Here is a 16,811-nt window from a genome sequence, read left to right as displayed (position 1 = left end):
GCAATAAAATACAGTTTTAATTGGATCAACACAATTGCTTATACCTTTTGTGATTTTTGGTAACTGTGTCCCAGCATCTGTGAGCTGTGTGTCAAGTGAATACATTGGTACAGGTAGAGGTTTTGGTAAGAGTTGCTTGTTGGCAACTTACACTACACATATAACTCACGAGGTGTTAAACATTTTTATACATTGTGAAGCTGATGTGCCAAATCTTCAGATGTAGCTATCAAAAAAATTAAAAAGATGGAGCAACACATAAGGCAGCAACTAGTAAAATTGGTTCTTCTCAGCATTGGGAGAAATTTACTCTGCTGTTTGATCCAGTTTAGTCCTTACACACGGTTTTATTACTGTCGTACAGGGGTCTTACTGTATGTATACATATCTGTGATTTTGCATACAAAGTTTTTTTTTCTCTGTAACATTACAAATCCAAAAGAAAAAATAAATGTAAAAATTGATGACTTGCATTATGCTGCTGTAAATCCCCCTGTGCACAGTACGTGTGCTTGAGACCTATTTCTAATAAAAGCGCAGCATAATATTGATTTTAGTGCAATAGCGGTACAATTAATTATTTCCCTAGTAAAAAAGAAAATCTATTCCTTTGAGTAAGGTGGGTGCAATAATTTCTTCTTCATTGTATATACTCACAGTTAGACTACAGTGTGACACAGCTCAGTGCTACATACCTTTACATGTATGCAGGAATCACAACTGTATAGTGATACATTCCATAGTTCTTGGAGCACAACATGAAATGGAAACAATAGTTATCAATATTGCATTATTGATATCACAGTCTCGCTCTTTTACTGGCCACAGTGCAGCACTTAAGGCTCAGCGCAGGGTTAAATGTCATATCTGAAGTCTGTGCGGTCAATGCTATAGAGCCATTCACAGTAGGTGATCAGAAGAAATGTCTATATTGGAAAGTAGAGAAAATAGACCCTGATATTTTAAAAACCTCTATACCCAAAAATAGGTGTTTTTGTTCTTTTTACTTAAAAGAAGAAAGATTAGTGTAAGAAAATAGACGGAAGATATGCAAATTGTCAAAAATGCAAAACCAGATTAACAAGGCAGCACTGGAAAGGTGGACAGTCGTCTTTCAGGTGCAAACTGTGTTCACTTTCACATTCTGTTCCCAGTCATTTTGGTTCTGGTGCATATACTGTCTCTGGCAGATCTACAGCAGAGCAATTGGTTTATTACCCTGTCCCGTCACACACTGGGAGGATGTGGAATTGTCCAAATTGGCATATGTAGTATAAAGGCTAGTGACTTGGAAGTCTGTAAAGGAGTGGTCACTGCTACTAGACACTGGTGTCAGCCCTATGGTCCCCAAATCACAGTCTGACAGCTGCAGAGGAGAGTTGCTGAATGCTGCCAATGTGTCCAGACTGAAGCTGTCATCCTTCATGTCTTCCCAGATGTTACCTAGGGAAACAAATATATTATTGGTAGGTAATTGCGGAAATAATTCATGTTATTAGTATCATTACAATAGACTTATCACTGTCATGCCTAGGAATGCTGCACTAGCTACATTATATATTTTTGGTGAGAATTACATCTCATATCCTGCCTGCCTGATATCCTGCTATATTTTAACTTTATGGACATATTTCTTTATACTCATTGGGCATATTAGTGACCCTAAATAAATAGTTTATTCTGTTTGAGTTCTTTCAATCAGTATTACATGTATGGCCCTTTAATAAATGTTCCTATGCTCCACTTGCTGGGATTTTTTTTTTCAAAAAGTAGCAAAATGCATAGAAACGCCAGCGGGGGACTGGAACTATGCAACTCTTTAAAAAAAGCTGCAAGCCATTAATCTGGCTTTGCACTGCGTTACGCTATCAGTCACGGTGAATGCATCATGTGTCACCGCGAATGTATTGACTGACTGTACCACAAATTACAGAGCAAGTCCTATTCCTGGCTGATGTCCTACATGCTGCAAACAACAGCACACAGCCCATTGTTTGCGGCCTGCAATATGCACACGGTCATGTGCAAGAGGCCGAACACTGTATTAGAAGTAAAATTAAAAATATAGATAGATAATAGTAGAAAATGTTTGAGAAAGGCTTGCAGAGAAACCTTGACTATTATGGAATAAAAGGACCACTTTTTCCACTTTTATTTAGCTTTTTTTCTACTTTTAATTTGGAGGGCCCATTTAGTGTGCACCCCACTGTAGACAATCTAGTGTTGTGCTGTTGGGACATTCGTATTTTATTTTTTTTTTTTTAAAGCAGAAAACTTTTGTTGCTTTTACTGATAACAGAGATAGTCAGAAAAATAAAAAGAGGACATTGTCCAATACAAAATGTTACCAGCACATACTAATACAGACAGATAGATATAACATCACCCAACCACCCTCCCCCAAACCTCCTTGGTCTGCCTCCCAACCTCCCACTTGATCTACCATGGTCCTAGCACATATTGTACAACCTCGAGTAAAGAGATGCCCCCATTACAACCCCAATACCATCCTCAGATTCAGCATAAACCAACCTCTCAGCAACTCCTCAGTCGCCAGCCCCGGAAACTCCACCCAGCCAGACCACTGTTTCTTTAATTTTTTAATATTTCCCCTCTTCTGATAAACTTCCATCTCCATCTCCAGATAGTCCAAGTACCATCTTTCCCAACCCTGGGGGGGGGGGGGGGGCCTTCATCTAGCCAATGCCTAGCTATAATATCCTTATCTTATACACTCTATCAAATCTTCTGCTTCTTTCCACAAACTCTGTAAGGCAACACATGACCAAAACATATGCCGTCCGTCAGCTCTCTCCTCCGTGCACTGGGGGCAAACAGCATCCGGGGCTTTTGTACTTTAGATAAATATCTATCAGGGGGCCTTCAGATTCTTCCCCATAACAGAGAACCTGTAATAAGGATCTAGCCCCTCAAACTTATACCAGCAAGTTATCCCGGAAGGTGACAAGATCTTCATCTTTATGCAGATAAAGGCCTTAAACGCTGTAAACAATAACCACTTAATAGTCACAGTGGTGGAAAAGAGTTAAGCTGGGTTTACCTCTCCTCCATACAGAACTATTGCATATCATAAATTACATTTAGCAGCTGCCACCCAGGACATGTGCCAGCAGTATGAAGTACCTGGAACATCAATGAAACCAAGAGAATACTTTCTTCATTTGAAAGTCATTTGTTGACAGCGTTCAAAGTTATTTTCTGTGTAATGCTAGATCCCTAGAAGAACATGGTGATCCTTTCCTTATCCTAGATAATAGCTTGATCTCAGTTTTTCTCTGTGCCTAACCCTTTATGACAGGTTCCCTTTAATAACTAGAAGAATGTGAGTTACTATAAGTCTAAATCCGTCCTGACAATTTATTTAGACTAAAATCCTACCTTGAAGAGCAAAATCCATGATGCTTGGGTCAATAGAATCCACCTCTGTGTTCATGTCTGAGGTAATGCTGAGGAAGTCAGTAGCCCCCCTACTTATTATATGATGGTGCAGTGGACTCCGAGTCATGTCTGGTACAACATGAACAGGAGGGCTTTGGGCTGGTGCAGGAGAACTTGATGCAATCCTAGCTTGAGTCTGAATTTGATGGTGTAAAGGAATGGATTGTAACGATAGTGTCATGACCGAATGTGGTTGAACTTGCTGAATAGGGATACTTCCAATATTTGTCATTACTGGCAGTTCTGAGGTTCCCAACTTGCTTGGAGCTTTGCAGTTTTCAGGCCTGTCCATAATGAGTTTGTCCAATTCATCTATAATAAATTAGATAACAATCATTTCTGGAAGAATAAAATAAGTGCCTTTATAGATATCTATTATACAGTAGACACCTGCCATTGACTGCCATGTAACAGAATAACTTTGAGCTCTTTAAGAGCAACCATAGATGAGCACAATTTTGGCTTTGAGGTTGGGTTTTAACAGTGTAGCAAGCACACTTTATTAACCCTGCACACCGATGAGGACTACATATATTTATGTTTAACAATCCAGTTTACCTGCAAATTTGTGTGATCATTGGGCCAAGCAGGTGGACAGAGTTGCTGATGTGTGCGGTTGCCTTAGTGTGTAAAACCCAGTTTGAGGTACCACAGATAAACTAAAAGGGTTTTACATTATTATTGTTATCAACATGGCTGCTGTCTCTAAATAAGTTTCACACCTACACACACTATGGGGCAGATTTATCAAGCTGTATAAAGTAAACATTTTCTTAGTTGCTCATGGCAACCAATCACAGCTAAGCTTTCATTTTACCCGTGCTCATGAATATTTTAAAGGGGAGCTGTGATCAGTTGCCATGGTCAACTAGAAATATTCTGACTTTCAGACAGCTTGGTAAATCTGCCCCATTGCATGTTATTGCATCTAAGCCCGCAGCTGGGCTGCGTGGTGCAGTTTCTGGAAAAGAGTGATTCTTCTGTATAGACCCTATAAGGCTAATGTAACATTCTGAAAGATTCTAGGCAGGTTCATACCATTTGCTCTTACCATTTAGTAAGTGCCTGCTTACCTGGATTTGCCATGCTCCTACGAATAGCTGGTAGATCTTTCCTTTTCCATTTTTGCATCTCCTCTTCCATCTTCTCTATTTTTGCAGGATTTAATGCCCATAGACATCCTTTGCGAGAAGATCCACTCAATTTATTCTCCACTTTTTCAAAACATTTGTTCAGGGACAGGTTGTGTCTCACTGAATTCTTCCAGCCGTCAGGTGCTGTCTGGAAAGGAAAAGGACCAAATCGTGAATGTCCCGTAGCAGACTACATTGTGGAATATATATTCGGGTAAGCTGTGGCATACAAAGTTCAGTAGTGGCTTGTGTGGTGGCCAAACATTTCAAATTCTGGGAAATAAATATAAGATGCTCCCCTCCATTGAGGGGTTGTACCACAGGATGGGGGATAACAAGGTGAGGGTGTGACATGTGGGACCCCCAGCAATCCAGAGAATGTGGATCCCATTCTTGGTAATGTGTGCAGCAGCAGTAGGAGATGCATCCTGCTACTCCATTCAATAGTATGGGAGTGTCAGAAACTTTCATTCACTGTCTTCAGGAGTGCCAGAGATAGCTGAGAGATGTGCTCCGCAATTTCTGACATTCCCATACTAGTGAATGAATCGGTAGGATGCCTGCTTGCCCTGCTGTTCTACACATTAGTGAGAATGGGAGTTCCATTCTCCACATTGCTGTGGGTCCCAGCATTTGGACCCTCGACAATCACTATCCTGTGGATAGTGGATAACTTAAATAGTTGGCACAACATTTTTACCTATTGACCCAAGCAATAATGTTACACTGATTATGAAAGTGAGGCTTGTTGTAACAGCCATGGAGGAATGAAAACTTAGTATAGTCTGGAGATGGTGCCCATCTAGGTGAAGGGTGGATAAGTGCATACAGGGATGCAATCCTACATACCACTGTTGGACCTTGTACTTACCTTGAAATAAGGAAAGTGCTCCTTCATGAAGCTGTAGATTTCACTCACAGGCAGACTGCCAGTCTTGCTGTTTTTTAAGGCCATTGCAATAAGGCAGCTGTAACAAAGCAGTAAATAGTGACTATGATCGTCATTTCACAAAACTCCAGGTTTTTAAGTATCTGTCCAGAAATGAGAAACTAACCTGTATGAATATATAGGCTTAGGGTAATTCTTATGGTGTAGTTCCTGTGCAGAATGAGTGGCCAGTCGTGCTTGAGAATATGGAGGCTGCGCCCTGTAGGAGTTATTAAATATCCCAGCAGGAGAACACTAGAGTGAAAAACATAACACAAAAACGATAAGAGACTAAAATATATACATTCGCTTCCCTCTCCAATCAGTTCTCTGCTGATAAATCCCCTAAACAAAACGCTCCACGGGATTCCTAAATGTGAAAATGTGCTCTGGGAAAAAAAGGGTTAATGCTATATTTACTGTACTACAGCACATGCACAGTGGTTTACCTGCTGGGAACCCTGAGACAGAGCATACACCTGCTGGGGATGAGACTGATACATAGGCTGCGCTGACTGAAGGCCTGGAGACTGATGTCCACTCATAGTGTACTGGCTCATCTGTGAAGAAGAAGACAAGTTAGTGAATTTTCTCTTCCCCTATGAAAATGTTTTTATATATAATTTGTCAAGCCACTTACATTGGAAACATGGGAGGCCATGGTGTTAAGACCCACAATGCCTTGATGCATACTTGCTGGAATATGAATCATTTGGCCAGAGATGGTATTTGAGAGTTGACCTATGGGTGAGAACATGTATGATTAGGCAAATACCTTGACTAGGAGAAGTGCAGTAAACCTATATGCACTGAGCAGATATCCTACCCTGCTGCTGTATCACTATGTTCTGCGCGTTCATGCTGTACTCCATCCTTCCACTGGTCATTTGCTGTAACCTGGGCACATCCACAGAGGTCAGCCACGATAAAGACTGTAAGTCACTGGGAAGATCATCATCTCGCATTTGGGAGGGGTCAGAGGGCACAAGCCTGAAAGTATTAATATTATAGATGAGAAAAAAAAATCCTCCACGAAAAACACAAAATCACTGCATTATGTTCTCTTTATGGTCACTGAAATGAATGTAATTATTTCTGGAAATGCAATTACCTTCCCAAAAAAGAAAATACCCAGTATAGTAAGCATATAATAGTATATCATTTCTGGTGTAACACAAGTAAAATGAATAGGTTTATTAATGACACACTCCCGGCCTCTATTAGGTGCCATGCGCTGAGCTCTGTACAGTGTTTGCATTTTGCCTAGTCTGTGCTGAAGCTGCTTTTGTATCAGAACAGCATGCTTTACCATTCATGCTCATAATATCCCTTTGCAATTTTGTGGGGTGACGGGGAGAAAGGGCTCAGCTGACCTTTATTCCAGCTCTCCTATTGGCTGAATCATAAACAAACAGGATCAAACGAAATGATTTGAAAGCTGGGCAGGCCCGGCTGGGTTGCAACAGTTGGTTCTGTTATTGAAAGATGATTGCCTATTGTGTCCACAAACGGCTAGAGCCGACTGACACGTGTCTCCATTGTTTTGTTTTTAGGTTAATTGTTTCTCTTTTTCATCTTCCTCCCCCTCTCCTTTACCCCTCTACACAGACCCTGCATTAATCTAGCTGAATGACAGCAGACAAGTAACGCACAAAAACTTGCCATCTGCCACCCGCCTGGTGCCTACTGGCCTGAAAGAACAGGCTTGTGATTTTTCCTTATTTTAAATCGAAAGGTCGAATAAGGGGTGTTAAGAGTCAAAACCCTGTGCAAATGCCTCCTGTCATGTGGCAAACCTCCTTCCAGGATTGTAAAACACTGTTAAGGAACATGTTAACATTCACATTAAATGCACTGGGCAGCGCCTAGGACCAAAAACTATATCATATCGTAATCTCACCACAGCAGAATTCAGCTATGAACCTGTCTTAGTCCTGTACAACATTTTTCATTTAGTAAAGAATGCCATTTTATCTTGGAAACAAATTGCCAAATCACTCAGACTGCAACCCAGGTGCCCAGAGCCCTTTGGCCCTGAGATCAGAGTGAGAAAGGCAGCTGTTCAGCTGTGAATGAAAAATGAACCATCCTCTATTTATTACAGGGGTAATGACATACATCATACATTGCAGACCAGTGCCCTTGTCCACATTATACATACATACCAGCTACCCAGATCATCCACGCCAAACTTATATAAAGGCAGATGGGTATATAAAGCAGGAAATATATATACATTTTACACCTCAGCAGTTTTGAATTAATTTTGCTGCATATTTGTTAATAATGTTTATGGGGGAAAGCTAAAGCAAGAAAAAATGGAATTTCGATAAAATATCCCATCCCCACCATAGACATTTAGGGCTTTTAAATGGGTGATCCTTCCATCCAATCATTGTCCAATATAAGCAAAAGCCAAATAGTAAAATATGTAATATATGTAAAGCATTTTTAAACAAAAAGTCTCTCTACAGTAGGTATTTGTAATGGCTTCTATGTACAATATGCAGCACCAATGTCTAGGTACAAGTCAATAAACTAGGTTTCATGCCAGGAAATGTCATGTAATAAGCATCACATCCAGCAATGGAATCCAGCTTGTAAAAAGAAAACTGTTAACCAAGTTTGTATTACACATCTAGCTTTTATTATGTGTATAGGTGTGATTTGCTATAGAGGTGCTAGAAGTATACATAATTTACTAATTTATTAATGTATACAGAATACAAATTAAAAATAAAAATCACATAACGATTTTATAAATAAAACTGCAACCCAAAACCCACTTATTTATTGCAAAGTACCAACACAGAAAGTTAAGCAGTAACTTATTGCTTCCATTACTTTGACAACTTTCAATCATATCGGCCTCTTGAGGACACAAACTAAGTTAAAAGAAGGAGGGCAAATTTGGACTATCATTGTAGCTTCTCCACACCTTCTCACTCTTCCTGTAGTCCCAGGCAGAAAAGGATGTGTCACTTTAACATAACACTGAGAGCATCATCTCCTATGTTGCCTGAGACTGCAGGAAGATTGGTGCAATGGCCTGGATGGCCACAGAGAGGGTTCTGGGTGCCACCACTGGCCTACACTATACAAAGCTTAAATATAGACGTTCAGGGTTCCAGTAGCTGTAAACATAAGTAGTAGACAGTTGGGCTGTTTTATTGTCTCATTACATTTTTAATAGATAGACCACAAAATAAAGGAGTGATTTGAACTTTGGTTCCTGGATTTGTTCGGCGTTGGCACTAACACCCCCTTTTAGTTTCTTTCATTTAAGGTAAATTGGAGAATCTGCCTGTTTTTCACATTATAGTAATGACTAATTTTCTTGTTGCCTGACACTTTACTTAAGATGATATCACTTAGTATGATATCACTATATCACTATATTACATCAGACACATGCATTACAACACATAATCTCAGCTCTCTTATCATCCATAAGAGAAATACTGCCACAAATGCATAACTCACATTGCAGTACATGACATTATCACTATATTGAATATGTCTCACTTATGTGAAATTCTGGTACAGCTATAAGGACAATCTCAATCTATATTAAGCTACATTCACACTGCCGTTGCCTGGCGGCACACAGCGGCGCCGGGGAGAGGATGAGCCTCACCATAGGGAAATATGACGCACGGCGCCGTATGCCGAGAAAAGATTGCCGTCTATGGGGGATGTATATAGGCCTATTGTTGTTTAATTTAGAATTCACTGGCCTGAAATAACACAGTCTCTTAGTCAGTTATATCTCTGTACAGGCCACGGCATATTACAAGAATTGGCCAAGCTCTCTAAACCAGAAACACTTTCTCAGTATGTAAGTAACCTGCAAATACCGATCTATCTGACAGAACGCTTTTCTCAGACTACTGGTGCATCCCCCTGTCCAGCTGTGTCTTCTCTTCTAAACATTCACCACGAGTCCTCACTTCTAGTCAGCGCCAATTCTAATGCGACTTACGGCAGGCCTCAGGGGAGTCTTTTGTGACACCCCTTTAAGTTTTGGATTGTGAATAATGCAGATCTTGAACAGATAAATACAGGAAACTCTCCCTTGAGGATTGCCTGAAGAACCCTTTACACACAACAAAGGTTTTTTGTTTTTTTTACAAACAATTGTAACACTTCTCTCCATAAAAAGATCAACAATGTATGATATAGCAATGAATTATAAGGGCTATCATTGTATTGGTAAGTGACTGGTGTAAATGCGGCCTAACGCAGCAAAGACCCCTATTAACACACAAATCCACAAGGCAGATAATATTATCACAAGTTTAGTCGGCAGACATCAATTAGTTCCATTAATAATGGGATGGAGTTAGGACCTTTTTTCTTTCAGCCCAGAACATTGGGATTCAGATGGGAATAAGTCTGTCCCAACAATACTATTCTGCTTGGCACAGTCACTTTGTAGGTGTGGGAATTAGGGTAGTCCCAATGTAATGAATCTGCCAGGATGAAACAAGGTAAGCACTGACTGGTGATTAGATGAAACAATATTGGTTATGACTCCATATTGTCAGATATGGGAGAAACAGTAGCAGAGGTATCGGGTGATTTTTCTCCTTATTATGATAAAAAGCATACAGAACATACATGACCAATACAAGTCTGCAAGTTTATGAACATTGCTGTTGGTTGGATATTATTTAAAGGGGACCTGTCACATAGAAAATGCTGCCAGCAGCATGTAAGAGGCATAGTTTTGTAAAAAAAATAAATTAGATATAACTCATAATTTATTCAATTAAAAGGGTTTGTTCTTCAAAAGTAACGTATGTCTGATCACAGTGGTTGGACTCCCAGGGTTCAGCAGAAGTGGGAACCTAAAGGCCTCCTGTTACCCCACTTACTTTGATGGTACTGCAGCCCCATATGGAGTGCTGATCACACATGTGCCATGGCCCTCCATTGGGGAGAAACTTTCCAATCTCCTCCTATCATTCTAAGCTTCAGAGTCAACAGGGGGATCCTACTCAAAAAGTTCCAGACTAGTATTGGTGTGCATACAAGAGTAGCTGTTAGTAGTACTGCCCACTGGACCCTAAGCAAAGAAGTATTAGGCTGCATTCACACGAATGTATGAAAATGGCTCATACCTGTACTGTAACATTTTTTTTAACGGGTTACATACGGCCACATTTATTCCAATGGACAATAGGACCATTTACATTGCTGTTGTTTACACCGTTCCATATACACAATATAGAGCATGTCCTATTTTCTCCTGTATTTCGGCCTTAGAAGTCTATGGGGGCGTATAAATACGGGTAACATACTTGCTGCGTACAGATGAAAAACACCACATATATACGGTCTCATACGGGCACTAGGTAGGCTGGTGTTAGGCCCAAAGCTGTGTAACATCTGCCATCAGTACAGTCTTCTGACACTTGTCCACTTGTACCTTTGCAGTTACTCCTACTATTTTAATTGAGAACATAAAATATCTTTATCTCTGAATGTTCCCCCAATATCGGTACTGCATCTCTCCGCACCCACCCCTTGTGTCCTTGGGAAACTTGTGGTTTGATTTAATATAGAAATTTAGTTAAATTTCTTAGCCATCAGGATGCAGAGAGTAGCAGTAAGGTTATGGGGCACATTTACTCATCCCTAATCCAGACTGTCCGACGAAGATGCACTGTGCCGCGATTCACTACGAGCGTGCACCAGATATCCTGCATGTGTCGCTCCCCACTCAGGTCCGCCAGAGTTCATCTTCTTCTTTCCGGTGCATGTAAGTGCGACACAATTTAAATGTTAAATCCCGCGCTCAGTCCGAATCAGTCAGATCGTCCGACAGCCGCCCCCCCCTACAACCTACAAAAATTATAGATCACATCCACGGTAGTTCTAACTGGTGTTGTCATTTCCAAAACACAGAGGTCCAGAGATTTTTCGTAATAAATTAGAAACATCTCACTGCCATAGGAAACACCAGTTTTGGTCTCCGTTAAATTTTGGTCAGATTGTTTGGCGAAATAAGTAACATCATAAGACACAGCCTCTTACTTTCTCCTCCATAGAAACAACTTGGATGGTTGGTTATGTTTACGGAGAAGAACAAGAAACATTATTCAGCCAATGTCTACCCTACAGTTATGCTTTTCATACCATGAAATGAGCAGTAAATTCTTGTATTACCCATGAAATAACAATTCTGGATCACTGTGTTATCACTCTGCTATTTCCTTGACAACTGGGTGTTACCAATAACTGCTGGAGGGACAGCACAATGCATAGTTTTAAGATTATATATACACATTATTAACTAAAACAATAGTGCAATAAAAATAGCTTCTCTTTAATAGAAGATGAACAGCACTAGTCTGACCACCTCTCTATAGTATTTTCCTTGTATGTGCAATATTATTTAATGTATGGAAATTTGCTGTGCAGCTTCTAGAAAACAAACACACTAGGTTTCATTGTTTCATGCGATACTTATATGGAGTTTCCCACTGAACTTAACAATTTCAGTCAAATCTTTGTAGATATCTGCCGCCTACTTATTCAGTCCAGTACATTCATCTCATCAGCATTCCCCCTTTTCACTTTGTGTTGTAAATGGCAAACCATGAACATCTGTAGAGCGTATTTCTCAATTCCAGCAATTTTGCTGCGGTTGGACAAAGACCAAGTCTCTTTTCATGCCACTTAAGATATTTAGAGCTTGTTATTGCAGTTATTAGGACAAACCACTCGTACATCATTTAAAGCTTGAATAGTCATACCCTAAATATGCTTTGACTGCTCCTAAAGATGCTCTCCTAGAGATCCCCGCGCAGAGGCAAATTCACACAGGCCTTCTCTTTAATTGGGAGCCATTCTCTTCCCCCTGTTATGTGGGACTGTAGAGCAACCCCGCAGTGATCCTCGGATCCCGTTATGTGCCATAGTGACAGGGCGAGTGTAAACAGCACTCATACAAAGTGACAGCTCTATTCTTTCCTCTGTCAGGGCTCATGAAAAAACCTTGCCATTATTTACGCAGCTCTCTCAGGAGCAATCACAACTACTGGAAGAGAAGTACAATGGTGGCTACCGGTTTACAGTGAACAGACTACAGTGTCTAAGAAAGAATTAAACTCTAAAACTCTAATATGATTGACTGGCAAACCAAACTGTAGACACTATATAAATCAAAAAGGACCAAAAGTATCATCACCATAAGTGCATACATTACACCACAAATCCTGTTGTACGTAGAAACCAAACTTTCTTTTCCATTTAATTAACTAAGCTTGGGTTAAACTGCTTGTGGTGTGTTGTGTATTTTTATGCAGTTTCTTTGCACACAAAGTGGCATAACAGAGTAATTCCAGTGATACAGATGCTTTACATGCAATATAAGTGCACATCTTGACATAACCTCCAACCTATAACCCCCCCCTGCCCCTTCCCCAACACTCCCTCAAGTCTGATTCTCTGCAGTTGCAATTTTAATCTCTAAAAAAATGAAATTGTAATAAAATCCAGATGCTTTATGTGACTACTGTAAGACTTCTGCATATATCAGATATCTTATGAATCATTCTGATTGTGGTGTTCTTCTCCACTCCGCTAGGTGGAGTCTACGGTTACTTTTTCTTTCACTTTTGTAATTTGTATTTCTGTGTATTTGCATATTAAGACTGAGAAGTTAATAAAGAACGATCTCATTAAAAAAAATGCACATACTCTTTGTATTAGGTGATTTTAATGCAGTTTTAACAACTACTTGTTTTTACAATGCGTCATAGAATAGCATGTGCTGTTATTAAGAAAAGCTGCAGCTATGAAATATTAAAGATTATTGCAATTATAACAAAAACTAAATATTTAAAAAGAAATATATGTCTATTTTCTTAATTGTATTTATTTTTAGCTATTTTCATATTCTGTGTTCAGAAATGGTTTAAACAATGGGATGAAATTGTTGTATTTGTTGATGGTCTACAAAATATTTCTAATTCGGTAGGAGAATACTATAATATTAGTTACAAAGTGCACAAAGCCATTACCTTTACCTTACCTACAAGTGCACTACATTGCTTACATACCATAAGACAAAGCAGTGATATTATTCATTCTAGATTTTATACTTGATTCCCTATAAAAGTAATTATTATTATGTCAACTATTTCTTTTCTTATAAGAGTTCTCCTTATGGAGAGTTTGCCCATTAAGGGCGCCTTATAGGTGTGTGCAGACTTAAAGCAATTGATCTTTATCAAGTTCAGAAAAATCACACATCAAACAAGGTTGTCAGATAATGAGCTACATGTTACTCATGGCGCAACCAATTTATAAGGGACAACTGCATTTTATTACAAAAATAAATACTCAGAAATGTTGTTTTTTTATTCCAAAAATTGCCTGAGACGCACCTCAGATCTGTTGCCTCTGTTATGCTCCAAGCAATGCCCACATTTACAGTATTCTACTTTTCATGCACCAGGGGGTGCTAATCTCATCCTGAACCAAAAAACTATTTATTTCGGTTGCAAATAGGTATTATGCAATTACATTTACTATATAGCATTACAAAAAGTTACATAGAGAGCCACTGCCTGACTATCTGACAGAGCAATCCAGTAATTTAATTTGGCCTCCTCATTTATGTTTTACCTGAAAAATATTCACGATTGGGGTAAGTGTCAAAATGGGATCTGATCTTCAATCGCTTTTTCTTAGATTTCTTCTAACTCATTCTTTGCTAACTCAGCCTATGTCTTCCTCCTGTCTGTTATCCAGCAAACACCAGATATATACCAAGCTACAGGCTTCTCTGCTGTCCTATTGACCTTGGACTTTGTATATAAGTTGGCTGGTTCACACAGCAGCATTTTTATTTATTTAATTATGTTATTCTCTTCCCTTATAAAGAATGGCTGGACCATTATACCGCTTGTGTCACCCCCTTCATCCTCATAGACTGTGAGCTCTTGTGAGCAGGGCCCTCACTCCTATTGTTCCATATGCCTGTTTATACTCTGTAAAGTAGTATTATATTTGTATATGTTCCCTATGATTTGTCAAGTGCTATGGAATACGATAGCGCTATATAAATAACGATTATTATTATTACACCCTATGTTGGCGCAGACCACACACCATCATCGTCAAGAAAATAAGAAAGAACATAATAATCTATATAATACCATATACAAATATAAAAGTGATAAATATAGTGACACGCAGTACAAATATAATTTCAAATACAAATCCACATGACCACACTTATGATACTTTATAAAGCACTGATGCTAGAAATTGAGGAACTTGGTAGAATAAACTATAGTTCAGTACCTGTATTCTTGACTGGGCGGTCGATTTTCTTCTGATGTCCTGATTAATCCAGACATAATTCCTGAAATGTCGCTGTCTATCATTTCCTTTAAGAAAAAAGGATATGTTGTTAGGGAATGTCAGATAGATATAAAATAGATAGCTATGAGATAGACAGATATTAGATAGATAGATATACATAGATAAATAGAGAGATATTTATGAGATAGACAGATATTAGAGAGATGTAAGATAGATAGATTATAGATAAATAGAGAGATAGCTATGAGATAGGCAGATATTAGAGAGATGTCAGATATATAGATAGGCGATACATAGATAAATACAGATAGATATGAACTAGATCGATAGCTATTAGATAGATCAATAAATAGATAGGTAGGCTACATAGATGATTGATATGAAGTAGATAGGTAGATAGGTATATATATGGGATAGATGGATAGATATAAGATAGATAAATATGGGAGTGATAGATAAATAGATATGAAATAGATAGAAGATACATAGATAAATAGATAGATATGAGATAGATAGAAGATTAGAGGAATAGAACATAAATAAAGATGAAATATGAGGTAGGTAGATTAACCCTTGCATGTCACAGTTGCAGGCATGCAGCAGCAGGATGGGTAGATGCTTGGGATGCATGATGCTAGGTGACACACTATGAGCAGAGAAGATATAAGACAAGGCTGAGCAGTACCTAATGTTGTTGTGTGGTGCTCGCAGTGGCGGTGGCACAGGGCACCTCTGTACTCCTGGCGCTGCTCTCCTCTTTGTAATGTGGTGTCTATCTGCTCCCCAAACCGTTTTTAAATTTCCCTCTCAGGAGCTGTCCAGCACGGCGCATGCGCACTGCGGCCTCGGGTCAGTAGAAGGGCAGGCGAGGCCACTTGTGTCTCATAGTGAGTTCTGCTCCCTGCTCTGCTCTCTCTCACCCCCTGCCCCCAACCAGGTCGCCTTTGTGCCCACTAGAGAATGTCCTGCGACGGCCAAGCGGTTTTTCATCTGTTTATGCCACTGTCATCGCCGTGTTAAGGCACATGAGGTATAAGTGCACGGAGATGCTGTCAGCAACGTATTATGGTGACAGTTATCATACAGCACTTTGTAAGTGGGCGCACAGGGCAACACAGGGGGGAAGGCTGCAGCTGCTGTCATCTAAGCAGGACGTCCGCTTCTTCCATAACCTTCTTCTTGCTCCCGGTGTTCTCCTCCAATATACGGGTCAGAGCACCCCTCGTACGTGCCCACTGCCACAAAGAGCCGTTGCGATTTTGAAACTTCAGTTGAGCCAGGCCAATTCGGGATGTGGAGGGGGTGTGCGCTCGCGGACCGGTCCGGTGTGCCCGCCGTGCAGGTCGCTCCCTGAGAGTGTTGTGTGCAGAGCGCAGGTGTGTGAGCCGCAGCCCTGCTCGCCTCCTCTGTCTCCTCACAGTCTGCACTCAGCCGTTGGCGAGTGAGTGAGCCCGCCCGGCCCGCGCTAGCCATGCCCGCCGCAAGACCCGCGCCCGAGCCCGGGAAATGCAGGTGGGAAGGCGGCAGCAGGAGGGGGAGAGAAAGGGAGGGACGGGAGGCGCCCATACACCACAGGGAAAACAAACAAATAATTATGTCTCCCTACAGTGACTGCTGCTGTTCTGTACCGCTCCGGTACCGCACCGACTGCATCTACAGTATCGCCTCAGGAAGTGTACTGCCCGCAGACCCAGACAGTGTACAGAACCTGGCATACGTACAATGGGGAGATTTATCAGACGTGTCCGAGAGCAGACACATGGCAACCAATCGGAGCTGAGCGTTTATTTTCCCACTGCTGTATATAAAATGAAAGCTGAGCTCTGATTGGTTGCCATGTGCAACAAGAACAGTTTTACCTCAGACACTTCTGATAAATCTCCCCAAATATATATGTACAAATAAGCCTTTAATAGTATTTGTCTTTTTTCAGCATAGGCCCATATAGATAT

General features: G+C 40.2%; 1 protein-coding gene across 2 annotated transcripts; it reads right to left on the bottom strand.

The window, feature by feature from the left end:
• Window positions 1-216: 216 nt before the first annotated feature.
• Window positions 217-16,596, bottom strand: FOXN4 (forkhead box N4). 2 transcript variants are annotated; one of them, XM_072147469.1, is made up of 10 exons: window positions 16,466-16,596; window positions 14,839-14,924; window positions 6,347-6,510; window positions 6,161-6,261; window positions 5,970-6,080; window positions 5,648-5,775; window positions 5,464-5,560; window positions 4,533-4,740; window positions 3,400-3,771; window positions 217-1,443 (listed from the first exon to the last, which is right to left on the bottom strand). In XM_072147469.1, the coding sequence occupies exons 2-10, from the start codon at window positions 14,919-14,921 to the stop codon at window positions 1,193-1,195; spliced, it is 1,515 nt and encodes a 504-aa protein (XP_072003570.1). In that variant the 5' UTR covers window positions 14,922-14,924; window positions 16,466-16,596; the 3' UTR covers window positions 217-1,192. The 2 variants fall into 2 exon arrangements, with proteins under 2 accessions (XP_072003570.1, XP_072003561.1); XM_072147460.1 differs by lacking the exon at window positions 16,466-16,596 and adding an exon at window positions 15,545-16,080.
• Between the last annotated feature and the right edge of the window lie 215 nt (window positions 16,597-16,811).

This window comes from Engystomops pustulosus, chromosome 1 (genome assembly GCF_040894005.1).
Source record: "Engystomops pustulosus chromosome 1, aEngPut4.maternal, whole genome shotgun sequence".
In the NCBI taxonomy this organism is placed as follows: Eukaryota; Metazoa; Chordata; class Amphibia; order Anura; family Leptodactylidae; genus Engystomops; species Engystomops pustulosus.
Note: the sequence above shows the minus strand (reverse complement) of the source record. Positions and strands in the feature narration are given on the sequence as shown.

Bases quoted from the DNA above. Each gene is read 5' to 3' on its own strand.
- FOXN4 (XM_072147469.1), bottom strand. From the start codon at position 14,921: ATGATAGACAGCGACATTTCAGGAATTATGTCTGGATTAATCAGGACA. The intron at 6,262-6,346 runs GTAGGATATCTG...TCTCACCCATAG, and splicing joins CATAGTGATACAGCAGCAGG to GTCAACTCTCAAATACCATC. The intron at 6,081-6,160 runs GTAAGTGGCTTG...TCTTCTTCACAG, and splicing joins TGGCCTCCCATGTTTCCAAT to ATGAGCCAGTACACTATGAG.